This window comes from Ammospiza caudacuta, chromosome 1, assembly GCF_027887145.1.
Source record: "Ammospiza caudacuta isolate bAmmCau1 chromosome 1, bAmmCau1.pri, whole genome shotgun sequence".
NCBI lineage: Eukaryota > Metazoa > Chordata > Aves > Passeriformes > Passerellidae > Ammospiza > Ammospiza caudacuta.
Window position 1 is genome coordinate 42,414,913 of NC_080593.1, and position 19,750 is coordinate 42,434,662.

General features: G+C 40.4%; 1 protein-coding gene across 2 annotated transcripts in view; it reads left to right on the top strand.

Moving 5' to 3' along the window:
- Positions 1-2,333: 2,333 nt before the first annotated feature.
- Positions 2,334-19,750, top strand: part of CNOT10 (CCR4-NOT transcription complex subunit 10) — a 32,231-nt gene continuing 14,814 nt past the window's right edge. Inside the window, exons 1-10 of one of the 2 annotated variants that reach the window (XM_058808026.1) lie at positions 2,334-2,516; positions 7,771-7,862; positions 10,413-10,574; positions 11,063-11,213; positions 12,212-12,357; positions 13,199-13,285; positions 13,992-14,075; positions 14,848-14,965; positions 15,830-15,979; positions 17,622-17,824. In XM_058808026.1, coding sequence (XP_058664009.1) covers positions 2,495-2,516; positions 7,771-7,862; positions 10,413-10,574; positions 11,063-11,213; positions 12,212-12,357; positions 13,199-13,285; positions 13,992-14,075; positions 14,848-14,965; positions 15,830-15,979; positions 17,622-17,824 — 1,215 coding nt within the window. In that variant the 5' untranslated portion in view covers positions 2,334-2,494. The remainder of the gene's footprint in view (positions 2,517-7,770; positions 7,863-10,412; positions 10,575-11,062; positions 11,214-12,211; positions 12,358-13,198; positions 13,286-13,991; positions 14,076-14,847; positions 14,966-15,829; positions 15,980-17,621; positions 17,825-19,750) is intronic. The other variant, XM_058808020.1, reaches the window with a different exon arrangement.

Sequence of the window (19,750 nt, forward strand, 5' to 3'; positions counted from 1 at the left end):
GCTCTTCAAATTCCTGAAATAATCCCGTTCCTTTTCAGAATCCATCATGTTACAGGGCCTGGCTCATTAAAAGCTGTGATTTAAAGGTGTTCAGAGCTGGTGTGTGTTAAGAGTGCATTTCCTCCCCTGTGTTTCCCTGTGTTAAATCTTTCCTTACCAACAAACCTGACCTCTCTGAGGGGCCTGACAGCAGAGGTAGGGAGAACACTGTCCCTGGAGGCCACTGCAAGAAGACTGCTAAGAAATCCTGCTTCCACTGAATCCCTTTAGCTGTTGACTTTCCCAAGGACAACTTTCCCCTAACGTGCAAGAGGCACACCATAGGTGCTGTGTGCGTGAGACACTCTGGGCTGTCTTGACAAGTGTTGTCCGCTGGCAACAAGACAAAAACCATACAAGCTGAAGTCTCTTAATCAGAACTGAGTGTATCTACACTTGCTGTCACAAGTAGGGAAACAAGGTGATGCTTAACAGGAATAAATGAGGAAGGAGTGGGGGAAGGGGCAAATCTTAGAGAACCACATCTGGATAAATAATAGAATAAAGTGTTCCATATCAGCAGATAACTGTCGACTATCACTCTGGAAGCAGTGCCTGGCAGGAACCTCACAGCCACACAGAAGAAGCACACAGTGCACATCGATGATGGCCATTAAAGGTGAATGTCCCTGTGTCTATGGAGCCTGACTCCAAGGGACAGAGACACAGGGAACCTTTCGGTGCTTGAAGGGGATATCTCTGGGGTGCCTTCTAAGCTCATCCTACTTCCTGTTGTAAATAACTATGAGGGTTCAAAAGAGAGCCCCCTACCTGCCTCCTCTGCACTCATCCACAGAGTCTGTGCCCAAGAGTCAGAACAAGAAGTGGCCACTGAGCCTACTAAGATACATTGTAGCAAGGGTGAATGCTTAAATACTATGTATAGCAGATCCAAGTAATCACAGCATCCATTCGCTTGGAAAAGCCCTCTGAGATCAGGAAGTCCAGCCTATGACTCAACACCAGCACGTCAACCAGACCCATGGCATTAAGTGCTATATCCAGCCTTCCCTTAACACTTCCAGGGGCAGGAAATCTATTGCCTCCCTGAGAAATCCATTCTAATGTTTAATTGCTCTTTCCATCAAGAATGATGCTCACCCTCCCCTGGCACAGCTTGAGGCTTGTCCTGTCACAGGTTGCCCAGGAGAAGAGCCTGACCTCCATTTCACTACACCCTCCTTTTAGGCAGTTGTAGAGAGTGATAAGGTCACTCCTGAGCCTCCTTTTCTCCAGGCTAAACAACCCGGGCTCCCTTGGCTGCTCTTTATTATCCTCTAGACCTTATTCATCTTTGCTGACCTTTGCTGGACCCACTCCAGCACCTTTTTGTCCATCCAGAATTGAGGGATCTGGAACTGGACACTTAAGAATCTTTAATATTCATGATTATGCCAGTGCCATTTATCCCATGCCTGTTAATTTAATGACAAATATAGTAACAACCATTACAAAGACTAATTGGGGTCTTTAGTGTGATGAGGGTTTTGTCCCCCTGCCCAGGCTTTGGGTGTCCAGTGCCCAAACAGCCACTTAGAAAGGAATATGGGATGAGGCACCAAACCTGCACCGGGCACTTATTGCCATTAATTAGTACGGTGAGAAGCACCCTAACAACACTTTAGATAGTGCACCTGATAATCCACATAAACTAGAGAATACATTGAATGGAAGCCTGTAGGTCACCGCTATTGCTCCAGAGGGATCACAGAATGGGTCAGGTTGGAAGGGACCACAGTGGCTCAGCTGGTCCAATCCCCCTGCTCAACCAAGACCATCCTAGAGACACTGCACAGGTTTTGGATACCCCCGGTGACGGAGACTCCTCAGCCTCTCTGGGCAATCTGTTAAGGTTCTCGGTCACCCCCACAGTAAAGAAGTTCATTTTCATGTTCAGGTGAAACTTCCCACGGATGAGTTTCTGCGCGTTGCCTGTTGTCCCATTGCTTGGCAAAACCGAGCAGAGCCTGACTCCATCCTCTTAGCACCCCACCTTTATGTATTTACATCCATTGATGAGAGCCGGCACGTCTGACCGGGGTAGAAAGGACAAACCCCGTTCGAGACAGCTGCCGGCGAGCTCCGTGCCGCGGGAGGAGCGCGCACCGCCGCACCGCGGCCCTCACACGCCAACATGGCGGCCCCGCCTCGTTCGCCTCTCCTCCCCCCCGCCGCGTCCTGGCGTCACATCCGCGGTGCCCCAGCAACGGCCGGACGTCGCGGGCGCGCCGGGAACCCGGAAGCGGCGGGCGAATCGGGGCGGGCGGTGCAACCGGCGGGGCGGGCTCGGCGCGCAGGGCAGCGGCGGCGGCAAAGCAGTGTCGGGGGGCAGCGGCCGGTTGGTGGCGGCGGCGGCGGTCGGGCAGCGCCTGTGGCGCAGCGCGCGGGGGACTCTCGACAACTACCGGCACGCTCGGGCTGCGCGGTCCCGCACGGAGCTGCGGCCGAGGCGGAGATGGCGGCGGACAAGGCTGCGGGTGAGTGCGGGGGGAGCGGCCGCGGCCCCGCCGTGCCCGCCCCCGGCCTGCGCCGCCCGGCGCGGAGGGACACGCGCCGCGGGGGGAAAGCTGGCCCTGCGGCTGTGCGCCGTGTCCTTCCGCCGTAGAGGTAGTGCCCGGCGGGCGCGGGGCCGTGTGAGGGGCCCTGTGACACCTGCGGGTCACCGCGGGGCCGTGCGCGCACCGGGCCCTCCGTGCCCTCGGCAAGCGGCGCTGAGCGGGTGCCCCCTCCTGGCCGGGAAGGGCTCGGTGGGGAGGGCCCTGTGTCCGTATGGCCGGGAGGGGGGGTTGTGCGTTTGTGTCACTCAGAGCTTAATAACCCCTACACAAGTCGAGCTTCTGGGATAATTTGTTAAACTGGGGCATGCAGGAGGTACGAGGGAGGTTATAACTCTTGGTGGTGCTGCTTAATCGCTGGAGTGCAGTCTGATTCCCTCAGGTATGCTGCTTTGGTTTCAGGGGATGAGTGAGTCCTCACTGAACTCGGGCCTGAACAGACCCTGCAGAGGGAAATCAAGACTAAACATAAACCATGTGTGGTAAACAGACAGAATAAATCTCAAATACAGTTGCTGTGTAGCACTGCTACACCACTGCTCGTCCATCTTCTGGTCAACTCCCCGTCATGCAAGAAGTCTTCATTGCAGGAAAGGTCATCCCGTCAGATGTCAGCTCCTGGGGGGATGGAGAGGAGGGCCATGTGGAGGAAAGCCTTACTTACAGAATTGTGTAGGTCTGCTTAGTTGAAGTGTAGGATATCCTGAGTTGGAAGACTGATAAAGATTAACAAATTCCAGTTCCTGGCCCTCCACAGGACGTCTCTAAGAATCACACCATGTGCCTGTGAGTGTTTTCCACACACTTCTTGAACTCTGTTGGACTTATGGCAGGTGGGGAACCCATTCCAGTGCTCAAACAGAAGAACCTTTTCCTAATATCCAACCTAAACCTCCCTGACACGACCTCATGTCATTCCTTCTGGTCTTGTTTATAGTCACCTTTTTTTTCTAGTTGTTTTTATGTGGGGGGAGCATTATTTAAAATCACCTTAAGCATTTTTTTCTCTGGATACTAAATATGAAATGCCTCAGTATTTGGAAAAAAAAATTACAGGGAAAATAAGTATACTGCACATGACAGTTTACAAAACTGTCATGTGTTTATTTGTAGGAACTGTAAGTGACTGCTAAAGTACAAGAAAAAATATTGACATCAAGTTTTTAATACTTTTTTGTTGATGTTCTTTGAAGTGTTGAAGGAACTTTTCAGTTTTACTTTCTTAAAAGTATGTGCCAAACGAATCAAGGATATGAGCTATGGCAAGATATTGCACTTGTTCATGGCAGCAAGCTATAGGTAGCTTTCCACTGAGAAATGTTTGTTTTTTATTGCACAGCACCAAAGAAGCCTATTGTATCTATACTGGTAGTGAAGGGCTTTATACAGAAATTAAAACATAACTCTTGGTGCCACAACTGTTATCTTGTAATGGCTGGACACTGGCTGGGCTTCATACACTTCAAAATTCTTTTGGAGCAAGAGTCATGTGATAGATCCCTCCCCTTTCAAGAAAGGGATTATCACTCTGCCTGAAGAGTTTGGAAATTAAAAATATTGCCAGAGATACTCTAATGTTCAACATCACAGTTCATACAAGATGTAATTTGCAGGGCATAGGAACAAGAGAGGTCAGGAGCAGCAGTCCTTGGAGAAAAGGAGTGCAGGTAGGAGAAGGATAATGATTGCAGTCACTCTCAGGTGTCTTCAGCTATGTGTATGTGGGAGATGTGACTTTTGTTGCTTTTATGAAATTCTGGCAGCAAGCCTGTGAGGAGAGCAATCTTCCTTTTCAGGTGGCAGTCTCATACTTTTTCTTGTTTTCCTTCCATAGAGACAGTTTTCCTAAAGTTCTGCTGTCCACCATGATGCAGCCTCTCCAGCAGGAGCAACTTCCTGCTTGTACAAAGCAAACCAGCCTCTGTGATGTAGCATTGCTGCTGCTCAGCCCCAGGATTGATAGCTAGGAAGATAATTCCTGGCTTGATTCTTAAACTTCTAACTCAGTGCAGCAGCTTCCTCCAGATCAAATCTGAGCAGCTGATTTTTACATCCTATTCCAGGTTGCCCCTTTTGCTCCTCATCATGAACCTACACAAATTTTAGTTCTAGAGTTGGTTTGTACTCATGAAGGTTGCACAAATGAAAAGTTAAGCAAACAGGTCCATATTTCAATACAAATTCCAGAGATAAATCAAGTTCTCTCACTTGTGAAGCAGAGAATCTGCACTGCTCTGGATATTTCAGCTGATGGTTGTGGCTGCTGTACAGATGGGAGCACATTGGAGGTGGCTGGTGTGCCATGTGCTACACCACCTGCAGTTCTGCAAGAATGCCAAAGGTCAAGGGGCCCAAGTGAGCAAGGCATGCTGTTTGTTTTGCCAGGGAACAAGTTCCCTACCTGTTTCACTTTCAAGTGCTTCAAGGAACATGGAAGTAACAGCTCTGTTTGCCAGCACTGGGATAGCCATTTGCAGCCAAGAGAACAGAGCACTCCCTCCCCACCACCCTGCCACTTCAGTGCACTTGGTGGGCTCTGTTCAGTACCTTGTGCCAGGCAGCTTTCAGGTGACTCCTCCTGGAGGGATCTCTGATAGCAAAGATCAGCTGAAGCAGTAGATCCCAGTCTAAACAAGGATGGCAGTATCACATTAGTCTGCAGTGGCTTTTGGGTCTTTAACAAGTTTCAGGTGTGTTTGGACAGAGAGGGTACAGAGTAGCCCAAGTGCTTTGTCATGCTTTCTTCAAAGGAAGGAGCTATGCTGTGAACTACATCAGCTGGATTTTAGTTTTTTCTTGATAAGCTTCTAGTTCAGGTTTCACAAACCTGCTTTGTTTACTAAGTGCTAGTAGGTGCAGTTGATTGGATTACAGAGACAGCTCTGGTTTTGCTTAAATTAGTCCCCGGCTTCATTTTATGTTTTGGGTTTGTTTGTGTTTGTTTAATGTACCAACAAGTTTAGAGAGAGTGAAATTTGAAGACCTGTTCTGATTTTTCCTTAGGAATTACATCAACAAAGCTATGTAAGTGTAGTTTTCATGGCAGACCTTAAACAAGTATCTCTTGAATTATCTGTCACTTCACTGAAGACATTTTACTTCAGAATTCAGACTTCCTTTGCGATGCTGGTCTTACAAACCTGCATACAAAGGCAGTAATCATTAATGTACCTGGTGTTTGATGGCTCTCTGCTAGGTAAACCTGTATGTGAGGAATCTGATCAGATTGAGTGTTATCAGCTTCAAAAGCTTTAGAGCCTCAAGGCTCTGCACTGTGGTTACCTTTACCAGCACAATCTGACAGGCATGCTGAGCAAGTAAAGCAGAAAATGCCACTGTTAGCATGAAAGTTTGAGGGAAGATGCATTTGCTTATTTCCTGCTGTTCTAAAGATCCTTGGAGAGTGAGAGCTTTTAGTTCATCTGTATAATCACAAGGTTTAGAGCTGGAATCAGATCTATGCTATATTTAGGTTGAAGCAGAGGTACTTCCTGTTCCTTTCCTCTTTCCCTGTGGAAAGCTTTTGGCACATCAGAAATGTTCTGAGCTTTTTTGTGGTTTAAATTTCTCTTTTGCCTTTCCTTTTGAAGGACAAGGCAGTGCAAATGGTGTTGATCAATGCATGATGCAGTCAGATTTCATAGCAGGTGTAGGCCCTTGAGGATCCATCCCTCCAGAGTACTGAAATTGCTGAACCCTGAATTTTATCCAAATGACAGTGGGTTACTCTTGCTGGTGTAAGATTTGTTGAGATTTTAAAATCTCCGCTTTGTTAACATCTTAATGCAGGATGAAGGTCCCAACCAAATCTTTAAAATTCTTGCTCAATTGCAGGGGGCAATAGTATTATTGCAGGTGGAAGGAATCTCACTAGTTCCCAGTAACAGGCACAAACTTAATAGATTACTAAGTCTGTTTTGTTCTTACTGAGGGTATTATATGATTAATCTTCTGAGGTTTGACTGCCCCTTATGATTGTCGTTTGTCCTGTATTTGTACATTTTCATAGTAGTAGAAAATCCAGATATATTGGTGATGATGGGGAATGTATTTTGCAGAGGAGCTCACAGCTGTGTTTTCATTTGTTCAAAGTGAAAACAAAATGAGTGGAGTTTGCATTATATCTCTGAATTATAGGGAAGAGAAAGCAGGCATTGAGTTTACATAGCCTACAATAGTCTATTAAGATAGCAAAACATGTTTTAGAGCAGATCTTCCACTGTGAAATTCAAGAAGTACTTTTCTGCAGAAGCAGTAACATTGCTGATTTATAGTGTCTTTGTTTCAAAAACATGAAATTATTTTTGTATGTTCTAGCACATTAATTAGTACTCCTAGAAATACTTTCTCCAGTGTGGTGGTTGTTTGGTTGTTTTATTTTTTCTCAGTAGTTTGTGTTCAGCACAAGGAAGAGCTTAGTGGAGGGGTTTTTTTCAGCTTCTTTGACATTGAATGTGTGTACTGTGCTTTTTAATGCAACTTCACTGAATTCTTAATTACATGATGACAAAAGGATTTAGTAGACTTCTTTCTGAAAAAATATGCTCAATAGTGACTGCAACATAAATCATTAGGAATTCATTATAAAAAATTGAAGGCAATTAAAACCTTGTTACATTGCCATATAAATGCATGAAGGGGCCACCATTGTAATTGCTACATGTTGTTCTTGTCTTAATCTGGAAAAGGGTGTGGTAGAACTGGAGAAGATTCTGGGAAAAATGTGAGGAAGATGGAGAGTAAACTGCTTCTGCTCATGTTGGAAGAGATGTGATAGAAAGGAATACCTGTAAGATTTGGAGTGAGGCTGAAAAAGTGAGCAGGCAGCATGTGCTTCTCCCTTGCAATATAATCACCAGACAGCATTTGATAGAGTATATTGAAGAATACAAAAGTATAGAGTGTTTTGTTAAAAAATATACTAGATCTGTCAGTAATTATTAACAATGATGGTTCAAGTGCAGCCTCTTATTTGGGCAGATATTCTTCCAAAGTAGGGAGCTGTGGAGTATAACAACTTGATATGTTGTGGTAGGAGATGTAACTTGGGATATAGATAGTGTAGTAAGGACACTGCTATAGTTATCTGGAAAATTACTTGTATTGGCAGGAGGACCTTGAGGACTGGCAGAAACAAAGTTTTTGCTTTGTTGTAATCTTCTGTTCACTTTTACAGATCAAGGTACTGAAAAGCATGAGGGAGCAGGTGCTTCTGGGATTACTGATCAGGAAAAGGAGCTGTCGAGCAGTGCATTACAAGCTTTTCAGGTAAGACAAAGTCAGACTTTGAGACTTCTAAGTTACCACATTACTGCTAAGTGGGATTGTGTGATTGTTTTGCCTGTTTTCTTTATACAACTCCAATTGCATTAAGAGGATGTTCAAAAATAGTACTAGTTGTGTTGTAGAGGCAGCACATGCATTTTCTATCTGCTGTGATGTGAGAATGCTGAACAGGATACTTGAACAAAAGCACTTTTAATTTTGATTCTCAAAACTTAGTAACCTTAAAAGCTATATGAGGCTTCTCCTCTGCATCAGCATTGGAAGTGCATGATCTCTTGGAAGAATTAATCATATCAAGCTAAAAATGGTGTTAGTGTTTAAAGGAACCTCATGTATTTAAAAAACAGCAGTGAAACAAACACTTGTGTTTTAGCATCATGCTATGCTATATTCTTTCACAAAAAGTGTTGTATAATGTCCTGTCACTTTGCAATAAAACATTCTGAATGTGTAACACCTATAGGCAGTATCTACTACTTGTTTTGTGTTTCTTGGAAGATTTTTTTCTTCTGTGTTAAAGTTCAATACCAGGTCTTTCAATTTATTTCTTTCTTTGTATTTTGCCTATTTTTATGTAGTGTGACAGGAAGTGCAATTGCTTTTCCTTTCAATTATATCTCTGTCTCCAAAATGCCTTGCTTTAAATTCAGTTTTAAATTTGTGAAATAAGTCAGTGAAGAATTTAAGTGTTGTCTTTTGAGATTCTTGTTTCAATGTTTCACTCAGTACTTGTATGTTTCACTCATTTTGCTACATTAAGTGCATATGGTTGGTTCTTAACACTGTGCCTCCTTCAACTGATGTCTCCTTCAACGCTGTCTAGCTCATTTGCTCTTTTTCAATAACATTTTAATCAGTGGCATTTGATCCTGAGAACTGAAGGCACATAAGAGAGTCATTTGTTTTCCACCTTGCCCACACGTCTAAATACTTTTAACCTGCTAATGATTTCATCTTTACTTTTATCCCGGTCCAGTGTATTTGGTTTATCTTGTCAAATTTTTCTTGCTTTGAGAATTCCCTGAGTTCATAGAGTGAGGTGGCAACAGATGTGAGCAGAATTAATTTGATGCCTTGTTTGCCGATTTTTTGCTATTGAGTAGCTCCAGATTGCATTGTGGGCTGTCTCACATCCTGGTTTATCATATTACATGCCCAGTTTCAGTCTTGACAGAATTCCTATAGAATTGGGTATTATAGTCTAGATCCTATCTAGTAGAGTGGCATAAAGGACTGTTTGCTGATGAAAAACATCACAAAATAACCTGAGCATTTAAAGGTTCAAGGTTTGTAGTCCAGCCATGATTAGAAGCCTTGTTGCTGTGATCTGGAAGCTCCTACTGAGGAGAAGCTGCAAGTGTGAGCACAGCAAGAAAACCACTGGGAGATGAACTGTCTCAGCTAAAGAGCATGCCAGCAGCTGAGCTGCAAGTTCCTGTGTTCATGCCCAGGATCAGAAGGCAATCCATGCTGTTGGTGCTTACAGTTGTGAAAATGTGTCAGTGTCCTGCTACATCTCTCTAAGTTGTATAACTGTGCTTGCCTGGGAGACTGGAGGAATTGGAGTGGTTCCATGGAGAGGAGCTGTAGAATGGCAACTTCCTTGGGGAGGGCAGAAGGACCCCAGAGCTCTTCTCTGTTGTATTCTGCCCTTAATAGGAAGTTACTCAGCAGTCCAGGAGAAGCTCTGTGGAACAGCACCTGAAAAGGAGGAGTAAGTAGAGGGTGGTACTCCAGAGCTTAGCTTTTGGGTGTGAACCATTGACAGAGATAGAAATGCATCTGCCTATCTGTCTATAACTCTGATATGGAAGAGGTAAATGTGATTATTCCTGTGTAGGAATTTAGCAGTTGAAAGTGAAACATCATCTAGGCTTAATGAGTGAGGAGTTTCTCTTTCATTTGTTGATGCCACTAAAGTCCTCCTGTGGTCAAAGAAAGGGATTTTTCCACTAGATCACGCATCAGTGGAGCATCATGCTTGGCTCCTAGTTTCTGTTTAGGCATTCCTAGGTGATTGAATACTTCATCCAACAGCTAAGGCTTGTAAAAATGTTTCTTAAACCTATTCTGGGAAAGTGACACTTTCTTTTTCCAATCTCTCTTGAGCTAACTTCCATAGATTCAATTGTAAATCACTATATATTCAGATGAACTGAAGACTGAACATAACATACACAAGTTCCAAGTTGGGCTGGAACTTGTGGAAGCAACTGCAGCTACTTAGTGTTCATGAAATGGGGAAAGATTGTGAAAACTGAGGAAACAGAATCTTGAAACTTAATATGATAAGAGAAATGAGAATAACACTTTTCATGAAAACATCTGATAATAGTAATCAGCTACTTAATTTGTCCTTACAGCACCAAGTTATTTTTGAAGTTTGGATATGATTTCAACATTTAGACTTGCTTCTCATCCATGTTAATCTGCATAAGTAATGAAATATGTATATACACATTTAGTTCAGTTGTATTGATAAAGGAAAGACTATCTTCTAATGCATGTTTTTGGTATGTGTGCAATTTACAGGCTGGAAACTATGATGCTTGTTTACAACACCTAAATACCCTTCAAGACATAAACAAAGATGACTACAAAATAACTTTGAATACTGCTGTTGCAGAGTTCTGTAAAAGTAATCAGACTACCACAGACAATTTGAGACAAACCCTTAACCAGCTGAAAAACCAGGTAATGCAACTGTATTGACATGGTACTTGATTTTGGGTACTATTAATGGTGGTGGGATCTTTCAGTGAAGTAGGAGTAAGACTTCTGCTCCTTGTCACATAGATTTAACAAAATAAGAAAGTAACATTACTTTTAAACATCTGAGTTGGTTTAATCTTGTAGGACAGTTTTTGTAGTTGTTGAAATTGGTCTGTGATTATAACAATAGAAGGACTTGCTATGTTTTTTCAGCAGAAAGTTCCTTAACGTAGAATAGTTTGTGAAATGATAAAAAAGTGAAAATATTACTTTACTGCTCAATTGACAGTTTTGTATTTCATTGTATGTTTTTTTGCTGTGTTAATTTATAGCAACAATGAAGTTTATTAGGTCAGTAAGTTAAAATTTACTTTAGAGAAATTCATAGCTTTGGAGGTTTTTTTTTAAATACCTGGTACTTTAAAATCATAGGTACTGAAAGTTTAATGAAATGAGTGGGGTTTTTTCAGGTTCACTCTGTTGTTGAAGAAATGGATGGTTTGGATGATGTTGAGAACAGTATGCTGTACTACAATCAAGCTGTGATCCTGTACCATCTCCGTCAGTATACTGAAGCTATATCCGTCGGGGAGAAGCTGTACCAGTTCATAGAGCCTTTTGGTATGTAGGCAGAAAGAAGAATCTTGTCCTTTCAAGAACTACAGAAAGATAATTAAGTCTTTCTCTCTATCAGACAAGTCATTTGTAATTTGTCTAATATGGTTTTAAGAAATTAGGTAAGGTTTGGAATAAATAATATGTTTTACTTATATCAAGGACAACAAACTAATTTGGGGGAAAGCTTCAGAGAGATTTAGCGGACAAGTGCTATGAAACTGAAATGGATTCTTTCAAGTTGAGATGGTATTTATATAAATAATATGTACAAGCTAATGAAATTATTTGAAATCTAATGTTTTGAGTCATCATGCAGCCTCATGGGTGGGTGTCTGTTTTTCAGGGCACTAATTTTTAAATACCTTTATTAGGTAATGCATAATTGTTTGTGCTTATATCTGAATACAAAGTCTGCAACTTTTATGAGCTATGATACCTTGTGTAGTAGAATTACTATACTTGCATGAAATAATTTCATAATCCTTGTTAAATCTTAAAAGTGAGAAGGCTGAAGGATGTATGTTTGTGGGTCTCAGTAAATTAAGTAAATGCTGCTGTGTTCCTGCTTCAATTCCTCCCAGTTTTCAGTATGCATAATTGGGACTTAGTCTGTGAAGTCAGCTAAACAGAGATGTGTTTTACAGAATCTTTGTGAGTTCTGTGGGATTCTACATTTGCATACAGCTCTGTCTGTTTGGGTGCTGCAACTTTGGTGCTGATCTACTTAGATCAGTTCTCAGAGCCTATAAACATGAAATACTTGTTAAGCTGTCTTTAGTCTGTGCTTTTATGCTGATGCTATTTGAATAAGTAAGCTTTCTTTTCAGTGCATGTACTTAGCTGTGGGTTGGACATGGCTGCATTATTTTTTCTTATGTAGTATATTGATTTTTCTAATAATGTGGCATAAATGGTGCTTTACAGTAGGGTTTTTTCCATCCCTGTTTGGAGGGATTGGTATTAGAGGTGAAAAACAAATTTTTCTTCTTTGCTTTTCACAGAAGAGAAGTTTGCCCAGGCTGTGTGCTTCTTGCTTGTAGACTTATACCTGTTAACTTACCAAGCTGAGAAAGCCTTGCATCTGCTTGCTGTTTTGGAAAAAATGATTTCACAGGGCAACAATAACAGCAAGAATGGAAAAAATGAGGTAAGCTTAAAATCATACAAATGCCTTTAAATCTTTATCAGAAGTATGCTTTAGTTCAATCCAAAATTAGTATCTTAATAGACTTTGGAATTATAAGACTAGGTTAGATCACCTGTAACTTTAGACAGCGGCTTAAATATTTTAGTGACTGAGTTAATTGTGTACAACAGCTATTTATTCCCTCTTTTTCACCCTTTTCTCTTACTCCAGGGAGCTAAAATGTCTTTCTTCAGTCTGAGACTTGCACTGGAAAAACAGTTGTCTCCTGGGTCAAATATTGCTTGTCTTTGACTATGACCATATGAGACCCTGAGTTTGAAAGGGAAGTCAGTGTCAGAGGAACTGCAGCTGCACAGCATAGGATAGGAAATTAAGTATCTTTTTTACACAGTATCTGAAAGTGTGAGGCACACTTTCAAATGAAATCTTTCATGTGCCTTTTGGAAAAATCAAGAAAATCAGTGGTGTCTTGGAAGTGAAGAGAGGACATTTCAGTGTTTTCCTGTTGATGGAATGTCACACTTCAGATAAAATGTTCTCTCTTTATAGTAATTCTACTGAAGGAAGCATTAAAGAAGTACTCTAGAATGTGCATGTCATCCTTCTAGGCAAAAGAATTCTTCTTAACTGCAGAGCAACATAGTGTAACACTAATGTTAGTACAGAATTCAGATCTTCAAAGACTGGTGTGGTTCGTGGGTTTTGATTGTTAAACTCAAGTTAGTTTCTGGTGGGATGTGTATATTTTGATATTAAATACTCAAACAATATTATTATTAATACTATTAAATACTTATTTAAAAGGTGACTAACAGTAATGCTTCCCCTTTTTTTGTGACAGTCAGGTAATAATACCAATAAAGATTCCTCAAATCAAAAAGCTGAAAGTGGAGCTTTAATAGAAGTTGCTAAATCTAAGATACATCAGGTAAGGGTCTGCATGTTATTTATACAAGAACATTCCTTCAAGAGTTTTCTAAATCTGAGTGTCATCTCCTTTAAAACCAGTTCAGCCCAAATTATGATGCTTTCTCTCTCCTTGTTGTGAAACAAAAAAATGAATTTATCTAAGTCTTCCTTTCTGTAAGATCCATGTACAGGAAACACTGACCTGGCATCCTGCCCACCACCACCATTTCAGTCCCTGTGTGTTATAATTATTTCTTTACATGACAGTTCACTGCACTGAATTTGTCTGTTCAACCTCCAGTCTAAATCAGCTGAGGTTTTATTTCACTGTACTGTTCTGTTGAAAAATACGTGAAGAATCAGAGTGCTTCTCTATTAGCATTCACTTACTTGTGTTTTCAGTTTAGTAGGTAAATGTCTGGGTTTAAGATGTTAGACTATTTTAATTAGTTTGTAATTTTAAGTGCTCATGTCTGTGTTTGAATATGGAGCAGATGTTGGCCATTGAACAAAGTGTTCATCTGCTTATTGTGATACAAACCCTATAAATGTGGTGTTTAAAGTCTGAATAAAATTTCTTTTTTGTGAAAACTTTTTGAATAGCTTTTTGCTACCTATTTTAAAAATATATATAAAATATTCTGCAGTAAATATCTAGATACAGTTTGTCTTGCAAACCTGCAGAAATTATTGTGTATTATTTAACAAGTTTAATTTTTTAATAGTATAAGGTGAGAGCCTATATCCAGATGAAGTCATTAAAAGCATGCAAAAGGGAGATCAAGTCTGTTATGAATACAGCTGGGAATGTAAGTATTCTTAAGGCTGTTGTTTTTCTAATCTAAATATGTTCTGTATCTTAAAACTGAATTTGGTAATGTTCTTTACAAAAAAAAGTTCTTATTGAGGGTGGATGTTTGAAGTAATTCTTTATGTAGTCAGTTGGGTTTATAATATCTGTGCAAATGTAATCAATGTAGAATTTTCTTATTTGTGCTCTTTTCAGTTTCTAAAAAAATATGCCTTGTGGTGCCAAAATAGCAGTGAAACACTATGTAATAAACAGATTCAGCATTCTTTATAGTTGCAATGAAATAAGTTTTAGTTTACTATAGATGTTTTGCATATTACAAACTTTGATGTAATTGGTAGTTTAAACCAATTTATAAAGGATTAATTCTGGGATATGTGGGCATTTTTTTGAGTTGGTTTTTTTTTCCTTTTTGTTGACATTTTTTGGAGGCTTATGTCTTGCTGGAAAGCAAGTTTAACAGAACGCCTTCTGGATCATGAGGTCTGTGTTGGAAGATTCCAGCCTACAAGGAACTCTGCAGGGAGGGGAGGTGTGAGGAGGAAGGTATTAGAGGACAGGTTAGAGATCCTTTAGAGATCCTTTCTCCTTAGCCACTTCCATGACAGGCTCTCTAAAGTTCATGACAGAGTTCTTGAAAGTAACATGGCCTAACCCCATTTATTTTTAAATGGCAGGAGAAGCAAGTTTGTGAAGTGATATAACACTAGCAGTAGAAATCATCAACCAAGAAACCAAGACATAACTAAATATTGTTTTCTGCTTCACAGTCAGCTCCTTCCCTCTTTCTTAAGAGCAATTTTGAGTATTTGAGAGGCAATTATCGTAAAGCTGTCAAACTTTTAAACAGTGCCAACATTGCCGAACATCCAGGCTTCATGAAAACAGGTAAAATAAAACCCCTTCATCTGCAGGTACTTCAGTGTCTAATATAACAGAACTACTTGTTGATAGCAATTTTAAGGATATTAATGATTACTTAACAGTGTCAGCCCTGAAAGTAATAGATTTATCTGCTGAATGTGTTTAATCTTTCTTCTTTTACTCTCACACAACAACATAGTGATTTTCATTGAACATTCTTCTACAGAAGGCTCTGATTGTATGTGAAAATGGATTTATGAAGCTGTGTTATATTTGCAAGGCTCATGATTGGGTCTCTTAATCAATAAATGAAACAAAAGGCAACTTATTAGATCTAGAATTGAGGCCTCTCTGGCAGTTTTTCTGCTTAAAGTTCTCTTTATGATTTAAAATTTTTTGAAAATTTTACTGTCACATAACTTTTTTGCATTAGCTTTTTTGCACAGTATACTGTTCATTTAGCAGGCTTCCTAGGCTATGACTAAAATCATGTCTGTTTAATTTGCTAATAGTCTGGTTATTTGGATTTTAGGGTGGTTTTTTTCCTTTTGTCTTTATTATCCATGTTAACCGTGTAAAACTTTAGTCACCAGCAGATAAGTGAAAAGTTTATATTTTTTGTCCTTTATTATTTAGAAAAAACCTCTCACTGTGTTACCTGAACATATATTTAGGAAGAAGAATGCATTTCCTGCTTGTATGGTTAAGTTGGCATAAATATATGTGTATGTCATATTGGATGTAACACTGTCACCCATGAACATCTCACTGAAAGCCATCTTTAATAGACTGCCATAATATGCTGACCCATCAGAAAGTGACTGGAGCATTTTGTGGCCTTAGCAACAACTGTCACTGAATGAAAATGGTCTTTTGTTGTTCTCTCAGGTGAATGCTTAAGGTGTATGTTCTGGAACAATCTTGGCTGCATCCACTTTGCAATGGGAAAGCACAATTTAGGAATTTTTTACTTTAAAAAGGCCTTGCAAGAAAATGATAATGCATGTGCACAGCTGGGAACAGGCAGCTCGGATCCAGGTAAGCAAGAGATTAAAACAGATGGTGGAAGAGGGGTTGGCAAGTCTAAGAAATAGAGAACAGAAGGTTTGAGTAATTATCAGCAAAATTCGCCTTCCATCTTTTTGTGGAGGGCAGGGTAAGAGGGGTGAGAATTTTGATGATAACTTGATGTAGGAATGTGGTTGCTGTTGCCAGAAATACATTATGATGATTAAGTATGTTCTTTATTTTTCTGATTTTTGTGATGTACCATGGTGCTGGGACAATTACTTCTCTCTTGTTTACAGACTTTGTCCATCACTTAGGGAGGTATGACAAAAAAAAGTTTTTGTGGCCTATTTTGCATAGGTTATTTATAGTCCAGCTGACAATGTGTGGAATCATCAGGGCATGAAGGATGCCTTCTCCATATTCTGCATATTCTGGGTAATCAGGTCTCCTGTTTCCTTGTGGAGGGGACTCACACTTTCCCTAGTTTTCCTTTTATCACCAACATATCTATAGAAGATTTTGTTGTTGCCCTTGATGTTCCTGGTCAGATTTGATCCTGTCAGGGCTTTAGCTTTCCAACGTGGTCCCTGGTTGCTCAGTTTCTCTGTATTCCTCCCAGATTGCTGGTCCTTGCTTCCACCCTTTGTATGCTTTCTTTGTGTATTTGTCCAGGAGCTCCTTGTTCAGGAGGCCTCCTGGCACTTCTGCCCAACTTCTTTGTTGGGCTGCATCACTCCTGAGCTTGGGAGAGGTGATCCTTGAATATGAATCAGCTTTCTTGGGCTCCTCTTCCATTCAGGGCTTTACCCCATGGTATTGTACCAATCAGACCCCCAAAGATGCCAAAGTCTACTTGCCTGAAGTCCAGTGTTGTGAGCTTGCTGTGCATACTTGTACTGTCCTAAGGATCTTTAACTCCACTATTTCATGGTCCCAACCAGCCCCTCCTTGTTGGTGAGAATGAGGTTCAGTATAAGACCTGTCCTCATTGGCTCCTTCAACATTTGGAGAAGGGAATCATAAACACCTTCCAGGAATTTCCTGGATTGTTTATGCCCTTCTGTGTTGTCCCAGAGGCACATTGTGTTTTGCTGCTGTTGTGTTTTAAGTGTAGCAGCACAGGGGCTTGTGAATGTGAGACCTCTCCTGTCTGACTATAGAGGGCCTCCTCACTCAGTCTTCATCATTTCATGATTAAATTATAATTGTCTTCATTTCTTGTTTTCTTTAAAATATACTCACTATCTGGCATTTTGTTGGGTTTTTTTCCCCATTTCTCCCCTGGACCTAGTCTTGCCTTATTAATGTGAAGACAGAAAGTGTTTTATGCTTGTTAACAGCAAAGTTTTCTTCTGGAATCTATATTCTCTGGAATGTATGTCGATGTGTATTCTCACAAATCTGGAATTCAGTACTATTATATACAGTTAGCTTGTGTGATAAGGAATGTATGAGGTTAGCATTTAATGTACTTCAGTCTTAATTAAGAATACAATTAATCTGTCTTTGAAATCGGTTTTGGTATGAAGGAAATTTACAGAGGGAGGCTAGTGGATTTCAGCAATGAGAGGGGCTTTTGGTAGCTTTGGGGTGTTTCTCACAGCTTCCCTCTTTGAGTTTTTTGCTGTCTTGAGCTGCACATCCAATGTAATGTAATCCTTTTCTGCAGGTAAAAAATTTTCAGGGAGACCCATGTGTACACTACTGACTAACAAACGATACGAGTTGCTCTATAACTGTGGGATTCAGCTCTTGCATATTGGGAGGCCCTTAGCTGCCTTTGAATGCCTGATTGAGGCAGTCCAGGTCTATCACTCAAACCCTCGTCTGTGGCTGAGGATAGCAGAATGCTGCATTGCTGCCAATAAAGGGGTAAGTAGCTTTGGAAAATTCTTCTAAAGAATGGCATGTGATTACAGAAAGATGGAACTAATACCTAGAGTTAAACTGTGTATTTTGAAGGCCTGATGTTGTAACACCTCTGTAAATCCAGATTAATTATTTCTTGTGTATATGTATTTTTACATGTTTAATCTGGAGCTGTAACAGGTGAAGGGAACTCTGCATGTGGTCTTTTTCTCTTCATGCAGCCAAAGCTCATCTGAAGTTTCATTGTTTCCTCACTTATTGTCCACTAGAGATTAAGTGGGGTGAGACTTTTGTGTGGGTTGTCTGAAAGTGACAGAGGCTGAGGAAGCAGAGATCAGCCTTCTCCATCCTGAAGCTGTTGGGATCACACCTGCTGGGAAATGGAATCTCTAATTGCTAAGCCTTCACCTTCTTCTCCTGGCAAAGTTGGTGGAAACCTGCTGATGGCAGGCATATTACATGTCCTGTGGGACATCTTGTTTTCAACCTGCTGATCCATGTATGCTTAGGATAAACCCACATGACAAAATTCAGAGGGCTGAGGACAGGAAGAAAAAACTGCACCTAAATAGTATGTCTGTGAAATTAAGATACACTCTACTTGATTCCCTGTAAAAACTGTAATTCACCCCTTAAGTGTGGGGGAGTGATGATATAATCTGTAATTGCATGATCCTATGCAGTTATTCCCACAGTATGCCCATTGCACTCCTCACACAGAATGTGTGGGATGAATTGAGCAAATAGCTATATTCACTATATTTTCCTCCATCCTTGAATCCTCTGTTTTTCCTCTCTATTTGGCCTCTGTGCATTTTTTTACTGCACATTATCCAATTACAAAATTAATAATTTTTCCTTTGGGAATTTGAATAGTACTCAATATTTTGGTATCTCTATTTCAGAGAACTTAAGAAAGATACAGCTTTATAGCAGAGGTTTGCTTGTATACCAATTTCAGAGGCAGAGCACTGAAGATTCAAGAGTATTGGGTCAAAACTGGACTGACTGTGATTCTGTATGTGCTACTTGTCAGATTGCCTGAGTTTTATAAAGTACAGCAAATGCAGGAAGAACAGCTTTCTTCATAGTAATTTTGCAATTTTCTGTATCAATCCTACTGGGTGCATGTCAGAAATAGATAAAGAAGACACATCTGATCATGTCTAGTGAAAAGCTGAGTATGAGAGTGGATTAGTGGTTTTGTGGCAAAAACCCAAAGCTAGGATTCCATTTACAAGGATAGTATTTAGCAGTCTGGAATAGGGAAATAAAGATCCTTATGGGGCATTTCCCTATTTACTGCAGACTAGCCAAAGTAGTAGATTATGCCAAGTTCCTGGGGCTTTCTTCCTGTACAGTTATGATAATGTGTGATATACCAGAGAGTTGAATTCATTTCAAAAAACCAGCTTGTTGTTCCCTAAATTTGTAATCTTAAAAAAATTAATTTTGGGTGCTATTAATATTAAAGGCAAAGAGAAAGTATCTTTAAATTGTTAGATTTGCAACATGGCAAGTGAGGTCCTAAAGTCAGTAATATTGTTCAATTTGACCTTGTAACTCAATTTGTAACTCAACTCAGCAGTATTTCTTTATATCTAAGCATGGATTCATATTTATGCTCTGAACACCGTGCAGAAAAGCAATTTCACTGAAGCTAATTTTCACCCACTTTAGTATTTTGTAAGCACAAAATATGAATGGAAGGAAGGGTCCCCATTAAACACCTGCATTTCAAACACCTTTTTTGAAATATGTGCTTCATATCCAAACTCAGTGTATGCATTTTTTATTTGGTGGTAAATGCTACCATTTCAATATTTTTACTTCTATGCTACTATGTCAGTCTAGTTTTGGATTCTGATAAATTTTTGAAAAAATGACTGCTATGAAAGTCCAGATTTAGGATAAGTTTTTTCTTAAAAC